General features: G+C 45.4%; 1 protein-coding gene and 1 pseudogene across 1 annotated transcript; one reads left to right on the top strand and one right to left on the bottom strand.

Annotated features, from left to right (window-relative positions):
* Positions 1 to 7,403: 7,403 nt before the first annotated feature.
* Positions 7,404 to 10,644, top strand: LOC133927926 (uncharacterized; annotated as a pseudogene).
* A 549-nt stretch (positions 10,645 to 11,193) lies between these two features.
* Positions 11,194 to 13,224, bottom strand: LOC133929160 (peroxidase 1-like). The gene is made up of 4 exons (XM_062375804.1): positions 12,739 to 13,224; positions 12,446 to 12,631; positions 12,162 to 12,327; positions 11,194 to 12,024 (listed from the first exon to the last, which is right to left on the bottom strand). Exons 1-4 carry the CDS (start codon positions 12,967 to 12,969, stop codon positions 11,588 to 11,590), a joined length of 1,020 nt encoding a protein of 339 aa, XP_062231788.1. The 5' UTR covers positions 12,970 to 13,224; the 3' UTR covers positions 11,194 to 11,587.
* Between the last annotated feature and the right edge of the window lie 9,026 nt (positions 13,225 to 22,250).

Here is a 22,250-nt window from a genome sequence, read left to right as displayed (position 1 = left end):
TAAAATATGATGAAATGATTTTTGTAGCAACATGGTATAGGAATTTGAGCAAGTGGTATGATGAGGCTGGTGTGTGATAAGGAAAGTGATAGTATTACTCAAATCTAAGGACCGGTTCGTGGGGTGACCTTTCTGTATTTGCAGTACAACCACAACACTGGTATGGGTCAGGCCTAGCCAAGTAATTTGCTTACTCTCAGTATAGTGTAGACCAGGCAGAAGAGCAGTGAATGGACAATGTCTTGGGATCCAAAAGGCGCAAGAGGGGGCTTCCGTTGTTGAGGTGAAATCATGCGGTGGTGAAACCTTAGTGGGTAGACATGTGCTGAGAAGAGCATTGTAAAGCTTTGTAATGATCTCCTGGCCACACACCTTGGAAGTGTGCAAGTTTCTAGCTAACACGGGCAAAATGGAGACTTAGTCACCTGCTTGCGGGTGTTGAAATCATGACTTGTGGGTAAAGTACAACCTCTGCAGAGTTAAAACTGAATATTTAGCTGTGCTCACAATCACGAGTGGCACAGAAAACCTACCATGATTATAACTTGATGGTTTGGTCAGTGTGGTCAGCTGTGGTGGTGGGGACCATAGTTGAGGTGTGGGTTAGTCACGATGGTGGGAATCGTGGTTGAGGTGGTTAGTAGTTCAACTTTAGTGGTGGGAGCCACGGTTGAGGTGTTGGGTGTTCAACCTTGATGGTTAGAACCTTGGTTGAGGTGGTCAGTTGGTTAAGTCAAGATGGGTGAAATCTTGAGGTGGTTGGTTGTTTACAATCATTACTTAATTACTACTGCTTTTCAAATATTTTTACTTAAATGTTGTTTTATGCAAAAGAGCCAAACTAGCCTTACCTTGTTAAAGCCTTCATATGCATAATATTTTCTTCACAACTTGCTGAGTACGACATGTGCTCACACTTGCTATAACGAAACACTCAGTTGAGAAAGAATTCGAAGACCTCGTGAAAGATGCATTCTAGTGGGGTATTCTACGTCGATTGCCTATGGAGTTATCGTTGAAGATGTTGAAGACTATCAGGACAAGCTTGTGACGTTCTAAGCACGTGTCTCCCGGTCGGTTGCTTGCGGTGTTGTTGGGCACCAGTGCTTCTGGTCCGCTGCAGATATCTTCATAGAAGACAATACATATCAATTGCTGTAAGAGTTTAACGTTTATTCTATAAAAGTATTACTTTTGTTACTTCACCTGTGACGTCCTTATTGTTACTTCACCTGTGACGTCCTTATGTGTGTTGAACATCCTGGGCACACATAAGTCGCATCTGGTTTTGTCTGTTAAAACCGGATGTGACAATCACTGTAAACTCTTACAGACCATAACGGGTGACGAAAGCGGTCTTGGGAATGTCCGATGCTTGGATCTTCAGCTGATGATAACCTGACTGAAGATCAATCATGGAAAAGACGCATGCTCCTTTTAGTTCATCAAATAAATCTTTGGTGAGAGGCAAGGGGTACTTGTTCTTAATGGTCATCTCATTAAGTGCACGATAATCAATGCACATTCTCTGAATCCCATCTTTTTTGGCACAAAGATAACTGGGGCTCCCCAGGGCGAGGTGCTGAGGCAAATAAACCCCTTGTCTAATAGCTTTTGAATTTGCTTATTGAGCTCAGCCAACTGATTGGCATCCATTCTGTACAGTCTCTTATATATGGGAGCAGTGGCTGTTACTAATTCAATAACGAACTCAATGTCTCGGTTTGGTGGCATACCTGACAACTCTTCGGAAAAGATATCCAGGAACTTGCTGACTACTATGACTTCCCCCACTGCCTTGGCCTGGTTGAGCTTGATATTCTCTCATGACGCTACTGACTCCACCTTGGTGCCTCATGTGTGTGTCAACTGAACTTTCTTGGTGGTGCATCCTATCACTCCATTGAACTTAGCCAACCAATTCAGTCCCAGAATAATATCTATCCCTTTAGACTCCATGACAATAAGATTTGCGGGAAATTCCACCCCTTTAATGGCAAGGATTATCTTAGGGCATACATGCATTGATTCCATTTCTCTGCTTGGAGAGGTGACTATCAACCAACTTTTCATTATGGCTATCGGCCGACTATGCTTTTCTACGAACTTAGTTGAAATAAAGGAATATGTTGCTCCGGAATCGAATAAAATTGTAGCGTGGTGTGAGTTGGTGGGAAACATACCAAGTACCACATACGGGGCGTCCTGGGCATCCTCCACCACAACGTGGTTGACTCTCCCACTCATGAAGTTCTGACGAGGCTGCTGCTGTGGATGACCTTCAGGGCGGTTCTACTGCTGGTTGTTGGTCCGACCCTGTTGTTTCTTAGGATACTTATTGGCAAGGTGCCCAAAGTTCCCACAGCTGAAGCATGGGCCAATGGTACTGGATCCCTGACCAGTGCAACCCTGCTGTTGCTGGTTCTGGTTCACTAGGCGTGGGGCCTGGTAGTTGGAGAGCTTTTGCTGTTGGGGTTGCTGCTGTCTTGGCTGACTGAAAGATCTTGAAGTATGGTTGGGTGCCCTTTGTTGCTGGTTTTGGCTGCCTGACAGTACACTTGTGCTGTGGGTGATGGGTTGAAGTGGGGATGGGTGTTGCTGCCTGAAGACTGACCCTGCATCATCCGCTACGTTCTTCTCATAAATTTTGCTTCTTCTTCTCCAGAATAAAGGCTCTGTCAACAATTTTTTGGAAGCTCAGGTACTCATTGGTTGAGAGAGAATACTGAAGTCCCGACTTCAAACCTTCTAAGAAACCGTCTTGTTTCTTCTCATCGGTGTCCACAGCCCCGGGGGCATATTGAGATAGCTATGTGAATTTGGTAAGGTATTCACGCATCGACATGGGACCTTGCTTTAATCCAAGAAACTCCTTCCATTTCAGTTTCACGTCCCCTGCTGGCTTATGGTGCTTGTGGAAACTGTCCTTGAATTCTCTCTAGGTGATCTCTTAGGGGCCATCATGGGTTGCAGTATAAGCTACCCACCAATCTGAACCTGATCCTACAAGCTGGTGCGAAGCGAAGATGACTCTTTCCCAGCCAGTGCACTGAGAATTCTTCAGCTTACTCTCAATCGTCTTGAGCCAATCATCAGTGTCCATTGGTTCGATTGCCTGTGCAAACGTAGGTGGCTTGGTGCTCAGGAAATCCTTTAGCTTGTTTTGTGGTTGCATTTGCGATGGCGGTGGTGGTGCCTGAAAAGTTGGGTGTGCATATTGAAGTCTTGCCACGGCCTGTGCCAGTCTCTGCAGAATCTAGGTCTGTGTGGCCATCATCTGCATTGGGTCCACTAGGTTTCGGTTGGTCCGCCTGTTCTATGAGGAAAACACATCCTGGTTGTCATCCTAGGGGTGAGCCTTGGGTTGCTTCCTTTGGTGTTGTTCCTATTGGCACCAACATTGTTCGCGTTCCTCATGTTCACCATCTGACGGTTGCAAGAACATGAGATTGGGAAATGAGAACAGGGCAAGGATAGATGAAGCATGAAGAAGAACTCATAAGTTGATATCTATAGATCAAAGGTGGATACAACTACGAAAGACAAACTTTCACATCACCCCGACACACATAAAGCAAACCTAAAACACAAGTTCATAGCATCGAAAGCAAATAGATTCATTACATCATAAAACAAACGATTCTAAATGACGCTAAATTGCTACTATGGGAAAACTGCTAGCTTAGGAACTGTCACCACCCTCAGAAAGGTCATGCGGTGCAACATGCAGAGCGGTGTCAAGGCAAAGCTTCTTGCGGGAGGGACAACGGGGCAACTCTGGCTCAGGCATCTCCTTTGGCTCCTCCTCCGAGTCATCAATCATCATAGCCTGAAGGGTGCGAATACTCTCCTCTGCCTTAGTGAGCCTCAGGTGCACGTTATCTACCTCGTCAAGGGCTCTATCCAACTCCTGAGTCAAGGTGTCGGTGAGGTGAACCTGCTCCACCAGTCTGGTGTCACCCTCCCTGTTGGTGCTGGCAAAGGTGACCTCCAAGCTATCACTCCTACGCTGCGGGTAGAAGCTGTACTGCATAGTTTGAATAGTGCCATGGTACTCTACGCAGATGACTGAAAGTGCTTGGCAAGCTGCGTCACAGATCCTGCGCACCCTGTGGCTATCATCGTTTGGGCGCTTCTCAAAGATGATCACCTCCACCGTCCAAGCGTAGCCATGGCCACTGAGTGGGGTCCTGATTCCCTTGTAGACCGGGGCCTCCTGATAGCCCAGACCCTTGAAGATAGTCCAAAGCTTCCGAGGGAACTCCTCTGCCTGAAGTCCAGAAGAGTGAAATTCTGCAGGCGGCTAGAACACCCAGGTGGCCTCTACGGGAGCTCTAGCTGGGACAAAACCACCAATCTACTTGCGGGGAGTCTGCTTCATGCAAGCCATCTAAAATTTTGAATGAGAGAGATGAGTTAGTAACAATTTTCAAATTTTTTATATATAATAGCAATAGAAAGAAAAACAGAAATGACACTGGTTATTAAAAATTAGTTTTTGATATAGATATGTCCTTAATAGCGACCATTTCTAGATAGACTTGCGTCTTACGATCAACACGGCTTTGATACCACCTCTGTCACACCCTGTTTCAAAAGGACAAACCAAATGCATTCCACATGTATGCCAGGATCAAGTTTCATACATGCGGTGACTTCATAAGTGATAACATAACAGTGTCATTACATAATAATAAGATTCATTACAAAATGACCTGTAGTTCTTAAAGAAAACACTAAGATAACTTCCAGCAGTAGTGGATCCTCCATCTATCCAGAGGCGTTGTCCGGGGGAGCGCCAGCCTCGAACATGGTCTTCGAGTCAAGATCTTCCTTCTCCTAAAACTTGGCTCCATCGCCTGAGATACCCTCAAAGTCCACACCTTTTGAGCAGCATCAAGAGGTTAGGAGAAGGCAAGCGTGAGTACATAGAGTACTCAACAAGTGTGAGAAAACATGACATGAAGGCTGAAGGTAAGAAAGGCTTAACTCAGGTTTACTGCATCTATGCCATCCTAATCTAGGACTCAATAAGGAGTTAGCAATTCTATTACTATGTGTGACGACTCCAATATTAAAGGAACAGCTTATCGGATTCCATTCGACTACCAGACTCACCAGATATCCCATATCCGGCTACCAACTCATTGAGGTACCACCACCCGACTACCAAAAACCAACCATCCAAGATCCCCACTAATCATGAAGAAGTCGAAGCCCGTTCTTGACCATGAGCACGACTGATCGATCAGTTTAATACTCTGCAGAGGTTGCACACTTTACCCACGAGTTGTGATTCCTGTTTTGCTTCACACTTCCAGGGTATAGAGCCGTACAAAGCCTTTACAAAGTGCCTCCAAATCTATATACACCCACTAAGGTTTCACCGATAACAGGGATTCCATCCACTACAAAGGCCCCCGTTTGTGCTACTCAACCGAACACAGGTGCGTATAGAATAAGAAGGACATCTAATTAATTGGCCAGGCCATACCCATATAAGCCTCATGGTTGCATTGTTCAGCCGAGTTTCATGCTCCATAAATCGGTCCTTAGGATCTAAATCAGGTACTTGCACATCACCCAATGCGCACACAACAGTCATACCAACCAAACCAACCTGTTTAGATCCCTATGTTCCATGTTGCTACAAAAGATTACCCAAATCAGTTCATGTTGCATAGACTATTAATCAAATTAACATTTATCCCACCAGACTTGACAGCACAACTAAGCATTTCTACCCTTGACACCCAGCTACAATACCGGTGACAAGGATCATCATGGAAAGTACTAATAACCCTAAACATGAGATTCATATTGACAAGCATGCAATTAGAAAGTAAAAGACACACTATTTGATAACAGGTTCAATGTGATTAAGGACACTTGCCTTCAGTAGCGGGCTGCTCAAACTCTTCAAAAGTCTGGTCTTGTAGATTCACGGACTGCTCGTCTCCTATTGCAATCGCGCACATCGGAAACAAACAAGTACAAATATCTAAGAATAGTATACTAAACAGAACAAAGCACTATGAAAAGCCTACTAACGGATAGTACTCGCTGCTACGATCGTGTGAGTGCAAGAATCCCCTAAAACGGAGCTCGTATGAAAAAGTTATGAGGGTTTTAAGCTATAAGGACTTTTCTGAAAAAGAACAAGTGCTAATTTGTACAAACAGAAAGTTTTAGGGACTTATTTGTAAAATTTTAGGGATATATTTTATAATTGTATAAAAGTTCAGGTGCTAAAAGTAAAATAACAGTACTAACAGGGGCGTTTTTGTGAAAACAAAAAAGTTTAGGGACCAAAATGTAAGATTACCTAATTTTAGAGAATCAAAGGGTTTATTTTTGTATTGAAAACCTATTTATTATGTAAGCATGATCTCATTGCTGCCTGGGCCTGCTGACCGGGCTCGGATGGGTGACGTGGCTGACACGTGGACGACACGTGGCGTTGACGTGGATCACATAATCTGACTGGACTTATGTGCCACACGGTGGCTTCCTAGTGGCTCACGAAGGGGTATGGCGGATCTAATCATGGTCGTTCATCAACGATCGGACGAACGGGTGCAATTGGGGAGGGTTGGCGACTGGCGGCGATAGGTAAGCGACGGAGCATCGCCGGCGACGCACAGGATCGCGCTACGGGCTACCAAACTCGACGAGAAGCAGCACAAATGAAAGAGACGGTGACGGGGATTCTCATTGAGGGCTTCACGATGGCCGAAGATGCCTCGACGGAGGTCGGTGCCGGAGAGAAGCGGACGGCTAGGTCAGAGCTCGACGGGGAGGCGGGTCCGGCGGCAGAGAGAGAAATTCGGGGGTCGTGGAAGCTTGTTGGGGGTCCTGCGGTGCTGAAGAAAGTGTTAGCGGGCCTCGGATCGCAATGGAGGGGAATGACGATGGTGAGACGGTGATGATGCTTACTGAAGCTCGGCGGGGAGGTCGTACAGCGGCGGATCGGCATTGAGGGGCGGTGAAGAATACTCCTCGTGCTTCTGGGATGCCTACGGCGAGTTTGGAGTCACCGGGGAGAGATCGGACGCGTCAGAAAACGCGTGGTAGAGCTTTGAGGTGGCAATGGCGGCGGTGCACTTTGGGGCGGCTGGGCGGAGGGAGAACGGGAGGGCGGCTGGGTGCTGCGGAGGCCATTTATAGTGCGGAGAGGCAACTGTTGGTTGCGAAGACGTGGGGCGCGGGCGTGGGACGCGGGCGGTGAATTCGGTGGGGCGGTTGCAGCGTGGGCGAGGGCACGGTGCAGGTGTGGGAGGAGCGGAGGGAGAGGGATGACGGGTCGGTTCGGCTTGTCAGAGAGAGAGGGGGTGATGGGCTGGGCAGCGGGGGGGGGGGGGTGGGACAGGCTGGGGTGTCACATCCTCCAAACCCTAGCCCCGATGTTGCGCCTCGCGTCATCCCTCCTCAGCCCTCTTGACCTGCTGATGGATCCGGTCGCCCCCGCCCCTGCCACTAACGTCGACATCAAGACCAACGGCTACGAGGACGCAGCGGGATTCGAGGACGCGGACGCGAGGGGTGAAGATGCGGTGGCCAGGATGATGCCGGGCGCTGAGGAGGAGATGAGGGAGCTGCTCGAGGAGCTCGCCAAGGGGTGGTGCGCCTCGAGTGTGAGACGGTGGCGTCGGGGGTCGGCGGGACCTGCCGCATCTACGTCATCGGCACCGCCCATGTGTCGCAGGTGAGATGGTGTCGTCCCGATTTTACCCACGATTTGTAGCGTGAATTGCAGGTGTTTGAATTGTGTTGTCGAAACGCAGAATTATACACTTGTTCAAGAAAGTTCTGTATGCTGGCATTGCATTGGATTTAGATAACACCTTATGCCCGCATTGGGAGGCAGAGAAAGTTCGATTGATCTAATAGCTGATTATCGTGCTGGTACAAAAATAGAACCGTAAAACATAGAGACAAATAAATCTACATAGCTACTAACTTGTACTGGCACAATTTGCTTTTTTTTTTTTCATGGTAGTTTGCATATAGTAGTAGTTCTGGCACCAATGGCACGAAGGGCATTAAAAAGAAGAGAATTTTTGTTTTTTCTACGAAGCTATTCGCAGTACCCAGTGGTCTCAGCGTGAATATATCAAAAGAGTAGCAATAGTACAGCTATATCGTGCAGTGGATATTTGACACTTGATTTATTGTAGGAATCATGTGACCAAGTGAGAGCCGTCATCAACTACCTGAAACCTCAGGTTCTTCCTCTCTTTACTCAACATCAAAAACTTTCGCGAGTTGGTGGATTACTTGGCAGGTTTGCTGCCTGCTTTGGAGTGTTTTCTTTTTTGTTCTTGATCTGGGAAGGTATTCCTCCACTTCCTTTACATCTCTTTGGCAAATATAGGCTGTTTTCTTGGAGCTTTGTGCCAGCAGGGTCTCAATTTTGACACCACAAAACCTTCAGGTATAGACATTCAACATTTATGTCTTTGTTTTCCTCTGTGAGATGAATATTCAATAACCGACCATCTTATTGTAAGGAGCATTCTGATCAATTGTAATTTCTAATATAAAGTTGGGTAACACAATAAGCTAGAATGGCATGTTCTTTCTGAATTTCTGAATCATCACAGGGTTGGACGCTTGGACATCTATGCTTGTTTATTCATGAATTGTGGTTGTCTGTGCAGTAAAGATTTTTGGTGGATCCTCTTTATAACTCTATGCAAATAACCTTAGAGATATGCTATTTTGTAAGAAAAGTTTGAGCCTTATTAATGGCTGCAATCATCACCCAAATAGAATATTTTGGTACTTGAAGTTGTTAAGTTTGTTTGCTTCTTCTATTCTGGAGTATTAATGCATCATCTAGTTCATCCTCTAACCTGTTCTCACAGGTTCCTACTATGAATGAAATGATTGACATGTGGAAGAAAAAGAAGATGAACAATTTAGGGATTATCTACAGCTGGTTTCTTGCAAAGGTATAGGCGGATGTTTGTCTTCACAGTTAGTACTAGTTAAGTCATTTTCATATTACTTGATAGAGACATTGTTTTTGTTTTGGTATCCAAGGTTGCTAGCCAACTTGAGGTGTTGCCTGGAGCTGAGTTTCGCGTGGCATTCGAGGAAGCAATTAGTTATGGTGGCAAAGTTATCCTTGGAGATCGCCCTGTCCAGGTATGCAACCCAGCGATGGAGATTGGTTGTATGTGTATAATCCTATGAATAAACATGATCAACTTCTGCTCCAGTTGTTTCCGCGCATATGGTACAAGCAAACACAGACAATATATCATAATGATTCAAACAAAGTGTTCATATATTCTGATTTTCACAACTGAATACCTTGTGACTTCACTCATCTTTTGATGCTCTAAAAATATAAACATTTTCACAATGACCATAGCATATGGCTGCTTAGATTGATTAAAAGATAATTGTTGCTTCTTGCTTATTTTGTAAGTCTTCTGCTGTGACGTGCCATATACTAATGATGTTAATTTTGTTGGTATTTGACCCAAAGATTGAGGTACACCTATTAAAGTAGAAATCGCTTTTAGGAATAAAAGATGAAGCATTTTAGCCGTTCATCCTATATTGGTGTTTCTGTTGACTGTTGCTACATCACATTATTTTTATTTAGTATACCATATTGGTCTTGTCACTTTTTGAAATCTTGATATCCGAAATTTGATTCAGAATACGTTGAAGTGTGGTTAATGTTAACTCATTAGCAACCGATACCGTCTCATCGCTATTCTTTATTTGTTTTGAAGATCACTTTGAGGAGAACCTGGGGGAAGATGTCATTGTGGAACAGTGCAAATTTTTTTTTTGTATTGCATTGTTTTCCAATCCATATTTTTATCAAGCTCAGAGGAACTTAATAAAATGTATGCTGTCCTAATGGTTCATACCATTTTATGGCTGGAAATGCTCTCAGAGAATTGAGTAGCTTATAGGATCATGGAAGTTAATCTACCTTTTGGAATTTAGACTAAATATACAAATAAATCATTATTACCACGTTCACGTTGTAACAACAATAACGCTTGTCTACAGTTGAAGGACATGGAAGATGTTGACATGCTAACACTTGTTATTCAAGAGATGAGTAAGGCATTTCCTAGTTTGATGGAGACACTTCTACATGAACGGGATATGTGAGTTCCTTTAGTACAATTAATTTGTGTAAAGCAACTCTTTTTGCTATTCTCAACGTTACAGTAATGCTCAGCTAGAATTATTAAAAATATGTCTTCACTCTTTCAGGTACGTCTTCAAAATTATTGAAGGTGGCGAGGGAACATTCTTCAGTAGTTGCAGTTGTGGGAAAAGGACATGTTCCTGGAATAAAGGAAAATTGGCAACACCCAATTCAGGTTAGTTTTTTCTAAAAAAAAAAAAAAAATGCGAAGGAGCATGTCATTATATTACATTCATCACTGGTTTATATCGCTCTCTAGGGTAACGTTTGCTTAGTTATTAATAATACATATTTTATAATTTGATATGCACGCCTTGATTTTTCAATGTTTCTAGCAGGTAAAAAGTTTACTGGAATTACCAGCGGCTAACCAAGGTGCTTCAAAGCTGAAAAATTTGGCATCCATTGGAGCATTCAGTGGTGTAATAATAGCATCCGGAATATATCTATAAGGTAAAAAATAACAATGTGCGCACCTAGGTCTTAGGTGTTCTGTTCAGTGTGTCTTAGTCTCTAAAAAAGGTATTTTTCTTTTATTTGTGGTTTCTTTAATTTGTTTTACAGTAGATGTAATTTCTAAAATTAAAGTTGAACACATGAAAGAACAGGTTCACCGGATAATGAGATGTGGCTCTTTGCATAGCATTCGTGCTTTATATCCTCGTCCCATTCAGACTTGAGCAACTATCTGCATTCGGATAACTAAGTTCAGGTCCAAGCATTAAACATGCATGGACTAACTCGCATCTCATACTTAGACCATATTTATTTCGAATTGTGAAAGTTGTATTATGATTAAAATTTAAAAGTTGAAACAAACAGTCGGATTATAAAAATTAGATTATAATCATAATTCAAAAGCTGAAACAAACAGCTGATTGTAAAAGCTGAATTTTTACGATTCAAGACTCAGATTGTAATAATCTAGCAATCCGTATTTTACCAGATTATAACAATTCACAATCCAACTTTTACAATTTAACTTCTTACTATCACAATTTACAAGCTGCTTTTCATGTCCCGTTAAAACAAACATTCTTGTTCACTCGGACAAGTTTTGTTAGCTTGCATGAAGGCTGACGCAATCTTTACTATTACTCCGTCGTGTGATCTGGACAGATTTGGTGACCAAATTGTGGTTGACCAAACAAGTTTGGATGCGCATACTTCGTCAAACCATCGACGCTATGAAGAGGAGTATAAAAGAATAAAAAAATAGCTCTGGGGTCTCGGCATGGCATTCGTCGATGACGAACCTGTGAACAGAACAGAATTCTGGATTCACACACTGTTACAGTTCATCCTCTTCTGAGCAAAAGCATGGTCTAAATCTGAATAAAAGTCAGTTAAATAATACAGATTAACAGAAAATTATACAGATTAACCGGTGTATATGTGCAACCGAACCTAATCGACAAAAACGCCACACGTCGGCCTGATCTCCCCAAGGTCACCGTAGAGCACGTCGGTGCGGCCCATCTTGACCATCGCCGCCGCCAAGTCCGCGTAGTACTCGTCCGGCGACGACGCGTTTGCCACCTTCTCGATGTAGTCCCTGGTGACGGGGTCCTTGAGGAGGCTGCCGTCGGACTGGAACAGCCCGCCCGTGGCGAGCACGTGGCGGTAGTAGCTCAGGTCGAACCTGTATCCGCTGCCAGGGTCCATGGGCACCTTGGTCTTCCCTTCGCCGTGGTCGGCATCGCCGGGGCCGGGGGGCGGGCAGAGCTTCCTGAGCTGCGCCGCGTAGGCAGGGTCCAGCGACGGGTCCTGATCCATTTTGCCGGTGAAGTTGTAGAGCCGCTGCCGGATCGACCCGCAGTGGGAGGTCCCGATGCTGTGACACCCTGTGGAAGGCAAGGCATGGCGTGGTGACCGTTAGCTAAGCTCGCGGTAGTGGAGTAGTTGGCTAAGCGTTTGCTGTCGCTTATGCGAAAAGCGAGGTGGTGGTGGAGAGGAAAGGAGTGGGAAGGCAGCTAGCTACCGAAGAGGACGGCGATGTCCTTGGAGTTGAGCGACTTGACGCTGAAGAAGGTCTTCACGTCGACGATGTTGGAGTCCGGCGGCGCAAGGTCGTTCTCGGCGTACTCGGCCACGGTGACGTTACCGTCCCGCCGCCCGGTCTCCACCTCGTACCACGGCCCATGGCTCTGGACACAACACGAGCGAACAAGCAAGCATTCGATCAGCGAATTAAAGCAAAGCAAAACGGCTAAAAAAAAACTTGATTTGGCCGACGTTTCGTAACACGGTGTATGCTCTGCTCACCAAGTAGACGGCATCCCTTGCCGCGATGGCGATGATGTCGGCGCAGGAGACGGTGAGCGGGCAGATGGTCTCGAGCTGGGCCTTGATCCTCTCGATGGCGTCGTACCCTCTCATGCTGTGGTTGGGGAGCGCGTCCCGCTCCGCCTTCCTCTTCCTCGACTTGAGCATGATCGATCCATCGCAGCCCTTCGCATGAGCAGAGCAGAGCAGAGATGCCATCCATTCATCAGAAACAATAGCCACACGCATGAACCTGAGCTCAAGATGATCAGGCAAGTAGCCTGGTAGGTTACCTGAACGAAGCAGTCATGGTAGTGCATCCGGAGCAGAGACGGCAAGAGCGTCGAGTCTTCCATCAGGATGAGCTTCATCTCCGCGAGGACGACGTCCTCCGCGATCGGGCACGTCGCGCGGTAGAAGCCGACCTGCAGTGCGGCCTCCGGCGAGCAAGCGAGGGCGCTGATCACCAGGGCCGCCACAAGAAGCAGCAGCAGCCGCTGCTCCCGGAACATCAAGAAACGCATAAACGGAGGAGCAGCCAAGGGCAGCGGGAGACGATCGATGGACACGACCTGGGACGACGCGGCGATGGGAGATGATATGCGAATTGTCCTACGGCAGGTGGCGCGGCACAGGGTGATCGCGATCACACGGGAGAAGTCAAAGCGTCTGGTTACCCTGTGGTTTTCGGATGGTGCGTGTGAGGAGCCTTGCCATTGAGTGCGACTGATTCCGTCTCCTCTCGATGCTCGGAGGGTGCGGTTGGTTGGTGCGCGCGCGAGTCTCCACACGAATGCAGTTAAAGGGGTTCGTCGGGTACAATCTGTTCAACAGTTTCGGTTTTTGGGCCCCGTGTTTATGGTTGGTGGATGATGCAGTGTCGAGACGAGACCGGATAAAAAAATAGTTCAATCTCAATACACAAGAACTTTATCAATGATAATAATAAAATATTATTAACTTAAACGTGAATTCGTTCTTACACAAGAACCACCGAGGGTAAAAAAACAAATAAAACCGCGTAAAAAACTACACGAGTTCTTCCATCTTCAACTGGACGACTTCATAATTAATCGACGAATAACACACCCTATAATGCATCATTGTTGAAAACTTGTGTAACCAGATAAGATGGTGGGCCTTCGGACTCCAAAGGGATCCGAAGGCTATGTGGGAACATATATGATATCGGGAATTGTTCACTGATATTAATATCACATGTCTCGTCAGTTATAGTGACGCTCTATTTATATGTTATACTCAACTACTTCTCGTTACAGTTTATGAGATTACTCCTTCAACTGTCACATGCTTAGCATATTCGAAGGTACTAAGGTACTTTCCTAAGCATGCCCAGATTATTTAGAATCTTGCTCTTCATGTTCTTCGGTCGCCACCTATGGTCCTCCCTTCGACCGTGTCTTCGCCCTTTGCTCTGTCTTCATCACCCTTTGCTCCGTCTTCATGTTTGACTTAGGTCACCCTTCGCTTGGACATCCGAAGGTCTTTGCTCGGCCGCACCTTCGGCGTCCCTTCGAGTGACTCCCTCATGGCGTCGAGTGAAGCCCTTCGGTTGTGCTTCAAAGGCCTGACAAAGGCTTCCCTTGTTCCAGCCGTCAGAACCATCTTTGCGGCACATAGAGTCCGAATGGTTCCTACAACACGACAGATCCACGATAATTGTATGCCTTGTTAGTTTGCGGCATCCACAGAAGTCTTCGACTCGATGGCCGAAGGGGTATGTGAGACCATTCCCCAACAGCAGCCCCCTATGGGCAAGGTTCCTCCTCGATGGGCCAAACCCGCGAATTAGATAGTATCACTGAAGGCCGCCCCCTTCAGCCCGTCGAAGGCTTCTTGCTATATGAGTTGCCTTTTTCTAATTCACCCCCTTGCACATCTGAAGGGTCTAACCTTTCTTATGAGTGACAGTTTCACTTTGGCGAAATGGCTCGAATCCTGAAACGTCAGTTACTATTCATTTATCTTAACTGACATTAAGGTGACGGTTCGATTTCCAACGTGCACTTTTTGAACTACCCTCGAGATGGCATTCTTACTACTATTTATAGACTACTCCGTGATTCATTTGGTTTTACCGAGCCTCTGCGTCCAAGCCTTTGCGCTCTACACGAAGCTATTCGCCACCCTTCGTACCTTGAATTGAAGCCAAAGCAGGTTGATCCGATGGCTCCGAAAAGCAAAACCAGCAGGCCAAAGATCTACTAGATTGGGTGATCGAAGGTTGACAATGAAGTCCTAGCCAGCCTGATTAAGGAGGGCCTGATAAGTGACATCTCAATGGTCAGACTTCCCAAAGACTAAGAGACTCCGACGTCGTAGGACGACGAAGCCCTTGTCTTCATGGACTACTTCCAAGCTGGACTTTGACGATATATGGTTGTAAAGGTCCTCAAGATTTTTGAGATTTTTCTCCATCAACTAACGTTGAACGCCATTATTCAGCTTAGCCTGTTCGCCTGGCATGACCAGGTCAGAGGAAGCGAAGGCCTCAGCCAGAGCTTTTGCTGCCGCCCATCAGCTCGATCACCAGCCGAAGCCAGTTTTTGTGGATGACGTTCAGAGCGAAGCCCACTACGGCTACGTGAACTTCTCTTACCAAGTGGGGTTAGCTTCACCTGCAATGGCCTACAAAAACAAATGGCCGAAGGACTAGACACATTGGTTGTTCTATCATAAGGTAGATAAGAAAGAGTATCTCGTGTCCAAATGCCAAGATTACAAACGTAATCACACCCCGAACATGCAGATGAAGACCTCCCAGTGGGTAGTGTTTGACGCTTTTACGAGGTATGCGAAGCACCTGAGCACTCGCGACCTCGTCATAGAGTTCCTTGCTACATGGGTCTAGCCTTTGAGCGAAAGGTGGACCATTCCATCCTTCAAACCAACAGGGCTAGAGGGACTTTGCCGCTCCCAGCTTGATTTTGAAAACCTGGTAAGTTTCTTGGCCTAAGTCCTATTAACCTTTGATTTTTTTGTCGTTTTCATAAGTTTTGTACTTTGAAACAGCTGTGATGGTCATCAAGGTGGAGGCTGAAGCCTGGCTTCTTCTAGGGAAACTTGCCTTAGTCGAGGGCCAAGCCTACATCGAACAAGCCCTCAGCTGTTGGCTCAACCGAATCTTTGAGCTATGGGGCCTCACCTATGGAAACAGGCTAAAGTTGTCTGGGCCTTCGGTGGGCCATGACGAAGAGGGTCGGCCTTCGAACATCGGTGCTAGCGAAACCTCTGCCATCCAATCCCAGAGGAAGAGAAAAGGTGAAGACCCTTTGGCTCAAGGAGCCAAGAGAAAAAAAGGCCATCGCCTTGAAGAAAAGACCTCGCTAACTGGCCCTTTGCGATCCTAGGAGTGATGATGACCTTATTGACCCCAAAGCCATTGAAGTAGTGCCCTTCGACAAGCTTCTCCGAAGGAGGTATCAGATGTGCTCGTCCCTTCGTTGAAGCGTGCTATAACTTCTGCGTGAATTGACATCGCCCCCTCCTACTCAGTGACGACGATGATGATGAGTTGTTGGACTCGCGAGCTACTGTGGAAATAGTGGTGAAGGAGACGAAGAATATCAAAGAGCCAGATGATACCGAAGGAGCTGGAGTTGAGTCAGACAGCTCATCGTCCTCCAGCTCCTCCGAGGGTCATAGAGCGACGGAGACCAAAGAGGAGGAAAATGTTTCACCACTGTCGCACCATTGCGGTGGCAAAGATCTTATGTAAGTGGGTGCCTCACGCGACGCTAGAGTCATCGATGCCGAAGCACTATGAGAGGGTTCATTTGAACTGAGCATCGGAAAGGTGAAGGACGCAAAGAACATATTCAACAATTTCGTCCTCCCTAAGCTCAAGATACAACTGGCATAGAAACCTACTTCTGACCCTATGGATTCCTTTGACATGCGACCACAAAGGTAGTTTAGATTATTATTAAGTTCCCCTTCGAATACTCGCTCTCATAATGTTGTATGCTTGTTACAAGGTATGCATCTCTCATGCGCTCTGCGCAAACCTGTGGAGCAGGCAGAGGCTCATGTGAAAGGGGTGGAGGAAATTAGGGTCATGCTGCTCGCACAGGTGGAAAAGGCCAAAGGCAAGCTTAACGAGTATCATCGGAAGACGAAGGAGGCCATTTTGCATGGGCAGAAGTGTCTAAAGCAAGTGTATAAGAGCTTCAAGTTCTTTACACTACTAAAAAAGTTTAAAACCAATGCCTACGCGAAGCGTTGCAGGAGACGAAGCAATTTGCTTGCGACACTATTCGGGAGTAGGTAGAGGTCCTGGAGCTGGAGGCGGTTAAGGATAGCAAAGCTATCAGAAAAACTCTTGAAAAGCTGGGTGCTTCGGTCTTAGCTATTACCCTTAACCACGTCAACCTCGACAACCTTCTCGAGTGGATCGCTAAATCGTCTAAAAGCCTTCGGCCAGTAGCCCACTTGTATAGCGATTTCTACACCATGATCTCAGGCCAAAGCCAAAGCCCACTTGTATAGGCCGCCTCTTATCCTTCTCACTCATCGTTTTGGACCACTACAAGGAATTCTAGAGTCCTTCATTCTGCTACCCCCCAGATATGTCCACTAGAGTGGTGTCGAAGGCATCGAAGGCCTATGCGAAATATTTCACCAACAACTACTGGTGTAAACACTGGCGTGACCTCTCCCTTCAAGAGGCGAAGAAAAACTATCGATGAGTAAGTACCCTTTTGCTACACCTTGAAATTGTTTTATCATTCTCTCTTTCACATACTACTGATTGGTTTTCGTTGCAGGCTGCTGCGAAGACCAAGGATGCTTTGGCTACAGCGAGACCCTCTGTCCTGCCTACCTCATTGCCTGCCCCTTCACAAAACATTAAAGACGTGCTGAAAACGGTCGAAGGTCTGGGGCAGGAACAAGCGAGCAGCGATGCACTGTGTCTTGAATTTGAAACATTTGATGATACTCAAAATATCTATAATATATTTTTACTTAATTTCTTGTTAAATATTTTGACAATCTTTGCTTCCTGCACAGGTCCTCCCTTCGGACACTGCACAAGTAGCCAAAGATGTTGTCCTATCACCATGATACGGGATAATTTTTTCATGTCGTGGGCTTGCTGGGATTCATTCCACCACCGCCATCCTTCAATAGAGTTTGACAAGTATTGGCGAGCGAAGGCTAGGGTATATGACACGAGGAACACTAATTCGAAAGCGTTATGGAATTTGTTTCGCCCTTTAGACTTAGAGATCCGAAGGGTTGGGTGAGAAACCGGTAGGATAGAGAGCTGAGACTATGAGCCTCCACTTGTATTCCTCGAGCCGAAGCCTGAGCCAAATGATGAAGACTATGAACCTCCTCTAGGGCTTTTTCATTTTTGTTATCGCTGACGGCATTATCCTTCACAAGGAACACCATTTATCGAAGGTTAGAGTGTTTTGCCTATGTCTTCGCTCAGAACCTCTTGGGATAGCTATGTCGGGTTTCCTCTAGATTCGACGCAAGCTTTTCTCGCTAGTCAGGGCATTGCTTTCCAACTTGGCCGTAGTCAGATGTATAAAATTTTTGTAGACCCTAACATTGATGAATTTGCAGAATAAATTTTTATTATTCTTTGTTGCATCCTTTTGCTGAGTCTTTGATCCCCAAGTGTTTTGCACTGTAGAGACCTTCGATAGCAACATGTGTGAAGCATCGATCGAAAAATTGCCTTCCCCTAACTTTTAAGCCGCAGGGACCTTCGGCACCAACGTTCGAGAAGTGTCGATAAAAAAATGGTGTCCACCCCCCCCCCCCCCGACTTTTAAGCCGGAGGGACCTTCGGCACCAACATGATCGTAACGTTGATAAAAAAAATGCCCCCTCTCACTTTTAAGCTGAAGGGACCTTCAGCATCAACATGAAAAAAATGTCGATCGAAAAAATACCCCCCCCCCCCAACTTTTAAGCTAGAGGGACCTTCGGCATCAACGCGCGTGAAACATCGATCAAAAAAACATCACCCCCTGACTTTTAAGCCGAAGGGTCCTTCGGCATGAGCTGTCTAGTCGATGCTGCTTCGACAGATTCTTAGTGTCTTCGCTCATATCTTTTGGTTCGAAGGGTGTATTCAAAGGTCATGTACATGTTTTTATGTACGTTACTCTCATTTCTAATTCGAGTATCGCTTTAATTTCTTTCGTACCGCAGTGTGTAGCCCCCACTTGGGTCTGGCGACACAAACTGTTTCTTATTCAAAATCAGGGGTGCGCTGCCTTTCATTCGAGGCTTAGCATTACTTCATCGTGTATTCATGAAGAATTAACGCTTTGATGCACTAACATAGCGTGTGAGTGGAAAGTAAAGCTTCGATATATGCATATAGAGAGTAATCATTTTAATGTGCTTTACTCTTTCTAAGGGTGTGTATTGCCTGGTGAGGGCGACCAACACCTCGACTTTTTATGCGAAGGTGCATTGCCTATGGTGGGTTAGCAACACTTTGACTTTTTCATTTTGAGTATCTGTTCTGACTTCGGTGCGGGGCTGACACTCTTAGCATCTATCTTATTTAGGATCCGAAGAATTGATTTAGTATTCGGAGTGAGGAAATGCACTCTTAGCCCGCGCCGAGAGATGTGCAGCCTTTATTTTAAGGTCTGGCAACACTTCGGTTTTTCCTTCCCGAATGTCTGTTTAGACTTCGGTGTGGTGCTGACACTCTTAGCATCTGTCTCATTTATGATTTGAAGGGCGAATGGCCTTTGGTGTGGGGGAAGACACTTCGTCTTTATGTAATTCGAATGGTGAGCTACCTTCGGTGCGGGGGCAGGCACTCTTAGTCCCCGTCTTTTGTGGTTGTGTGAAATAGATGCACATAGGGTACAGTCGAAGGGTTAGTGTTTCGGCCTTCTGATGCGGGTGTGTACCTGTCCTTAAGTTGAAGGATAAGGTGCCAGGTACACTTTGACATTCCTTACCTCGACTTTTTATGGCTAGGCTCGGCCTGCCTTATTTTGTCGATTGGTGTTCATCCTTCAAGCGAAGGTTTGCATGACTTCGATGATGAAGCATGCCTAAACTCCATCGAAGCACATGATTTCTTGAGGGTAATTTCGTATAATCATGAGGGTTTACAAAAGGTGGATACCTCGTTAAAAACCTCATGCCCTGAAACGGGATTCCCCTGGGAGGAAAAAAGTACATCACATGTACAATGCTTGAATTGAAATGCGGAATTTAAAATTGCATAAATGTAAATTTTCTACATGTTCTTCAACCATTAATATGAAGCCCCTCTTCTAACGTCTTCGTTTACACATAATTTTTGCGAAGGTTGTCAGCATTCCAAGTGTGCGGAAGCTCTTCTCCTTTGAGAGTAGCCAAGTAATATGACCCAAGCCTCTTTGAATATTTTACCAGTAAAGGTCCATCCCACTTGCTTTGTAACTTTCCCATAGTCGAAGTGTTAGGGAGCCTTCAGAGCACAAGGTCCCCCGGATTGAACTCCTTCGGAGACACCAGCTTATCTCTTCACCTTTTTATTTCCTCTTGGTACTTCAACAGATTTTAACATCCTGCACTCTCATTTCTTCCTGTGCATCTTTTGATACTAGCTCTTCGCTCAGAGCTTCCTCAGCTGTGACACGAAATGATTTGTTTTTACATTCTTCTGGAGTCATAGCTTCTTCACTAAAGAAAAAGTGAAATGGCGTGAATCCTGTTGCATGGTTGTCATTGTCCTGATTGACTATAGTACATTCGGCAACTCCTCGATCCACTTTCCCTTTGGGAGATCTTGCAACTGCCTTGCCATGTCAGCCAAGATGTTGCCATTCGCCCTCTCCATGGCTCCATTCGACTGAGGATGGTATACTGAGGCAAAACGAATCTTGATACCAATGTCTTTGCAGAACTACTTGAAGCATTCACTATCAAACTAGGTTCCATTGTTGATTGGTACTTCGTGTGGAACGCCGAAGCGACATATGATGTTTTGCCTCAAAAACTTTTGGACATTTCTTGACATGATTTTCGCAAATGGAACTGCCTCCACCCATTTGGAGAAGTACTCAACTACCACCACAGCATAGCGAAGGTTTCCCAGAGTTTCTAGCAACTATCCTATGATGTCAACCCCCCACCGAGTGAAGGGCCAAATCGGCGGGATGAGTTGTATCACTGACGAAGGCATGTTATAGGTCTTGGCCATGTATTGGTAATTTGCACAGCTTCGGAGTGTGGCCTCTACATCGGAGATGACCTTTAGCCAATAAAATCCTTATCTAAATGTTTTTCTGACAAGTGCTCAAGTGCCGATGTGCGAGCCACACAACCCTTTGCGTATTTCTCTGAGCAAGCTATGCCCTTCTGGTTGGGATATGCACCGAAGCATCAGTGCACAAACTCCCATCTTGTACAAATCTGCTCCTATAATTTTGTAGTTTCTGGCTCTTTGCTCTAGACGCTTTGCCTCTACCTGGTCTTCGAGTTTGTAATGACCTCGAAGGTAGGCCATTATGGAAGATCGCCAATCTTCTCTCTCAACTATGTTGACATGATAGGCTACCTGCTGCGAGGCTTCGGCCGCTGGTATATCCAAATTCTGATAGAAGATGTCTGGAGGCATTGCAGTTGTTCTGCCGTAGCTTTTGCGAGGTCATCGGCTTCTGAATTATTGTTTCTTGAGATGCTCTTAATAGTGAAACCCAATAAATATTTTCTATGCTTCGCACGGCTGCCCTATACTTAGCCAGTTCTAGCTCCTTTGCCTGAAAAGTTTTGTCAACTTAGCCTGCGACTATCTGGGAATCTGTCTTAACTAGCAGCCTTCGGACGTCGAGGGCTCGTGCCTTACGAAGGCCGAGGAGGACTGCCTCATATTCTACAACATTGTTAGGATTTAATTTCTTAGGATTTATGTTATATGTTCCAACCCTATTGCTATGGTGGCAGATTGTGCAGAGAACGGCTAGAATATGGAAGGAGTTTTGGAGATCTGGAGATGCAGGAATGGAATTTATTGCAAGATTTACTACAGGAGGTCCATTCTCACGAGTGAGATAGATGGTGTTGAATGGGATTTGTCTCCCTCTAAGATGTTCACTACCAAATCCTTATATAACTTCCTTGCTTCTGGTGATATTGAACATAGGGTAGCTGACAAGCTTTGGAGGTGTCGTTTATCATTGAAAATAAGGATCTTCCTCTGGCAATTGTTTCAAAACAAAATTTAGTCTGGTCATCAATTGGAAAAGAGACACTAGCAAGGGAGCGAGTATTGTATTTTGTGTGGCTATACTAAAATAGTTAATCACATCTTTTTCAATTGTGTGTTGACGTGATTTGTATGGAGCATTGTATCAGAAGTGTTTGGCTGGGAGGGTCAGCCCAATTCTGTTGACAATTTGCTGCAGGATTGGATCGCATATATCTTTGGTGTCCATTACAAATTATGCCTTTTCTTGTTTACAGGTTTAGGTTGGGCTATGGAACAAGATAGCTATCCAAATTTTTTCCCTAATCAGTCTATTGATATTGTTTATATTGGTATATCTTACTTACAGAAGTGAAAGCTCCTTTTAAAAACGAATGATAAGAAGAAGCTTGAACAAATCTTAGCAAGGGTGCTGCTTTAGGCGAAAAACTTTCATCCATCTTCAAACAATATCTCGAATGTCATGTTCATGTAATAGTATAGCTTGTGCTTCTTCTTTCTAACTTGTACTTAGTAACTACCTTCGTATGCTTTTAGATAACTGATAACCTCAATATGTAAAAGACTTGTACTTGTTGTTTTCAACAAAAACGGGACAGGGATATATCC

Source organism: Phragmites australis, chromosome 9 (genome assembly GCF_958298935.1).
Source record: "Phragmites australis chromosome 9, lpPhrAust1.1, whole genome shotgun sequence".
Lineage (NCBI taxonomy): Eukaryota > Viridiplantae > Streptophyta > Magnoliopsida > Poales > Poaceae > Phragmites > Phragmites australis.
This window is presented reverse-complemented; position numbering and strand designations above follow the sequence as displayed.

Bases quoted from the DNA above. Each gene is read 5' to 3' on its own strand.
- LOC133929160 (XM_062375804.1), bottom strand. From the start codon at position 12,969: ATGCGTTTCTTGATGTTCCGGGAGCAGCGGCTGCTGCTGCTTCTTGTG. The intron at 12,632-12,738 runs GTAACCTACCAG...GCTCATGCGAAG, and splicing joins ACCATGACTGCTTCGTTCAG to GGCTGCGATGGATCGATCAT. The intron at 12,328-12,445 runs GTGAGCAGAGCA...TGTTGTGTCCAG, and splicing joins CAAGGGATGCCGTCTACTTG to AGCCATGGGCCGTGGTACGA.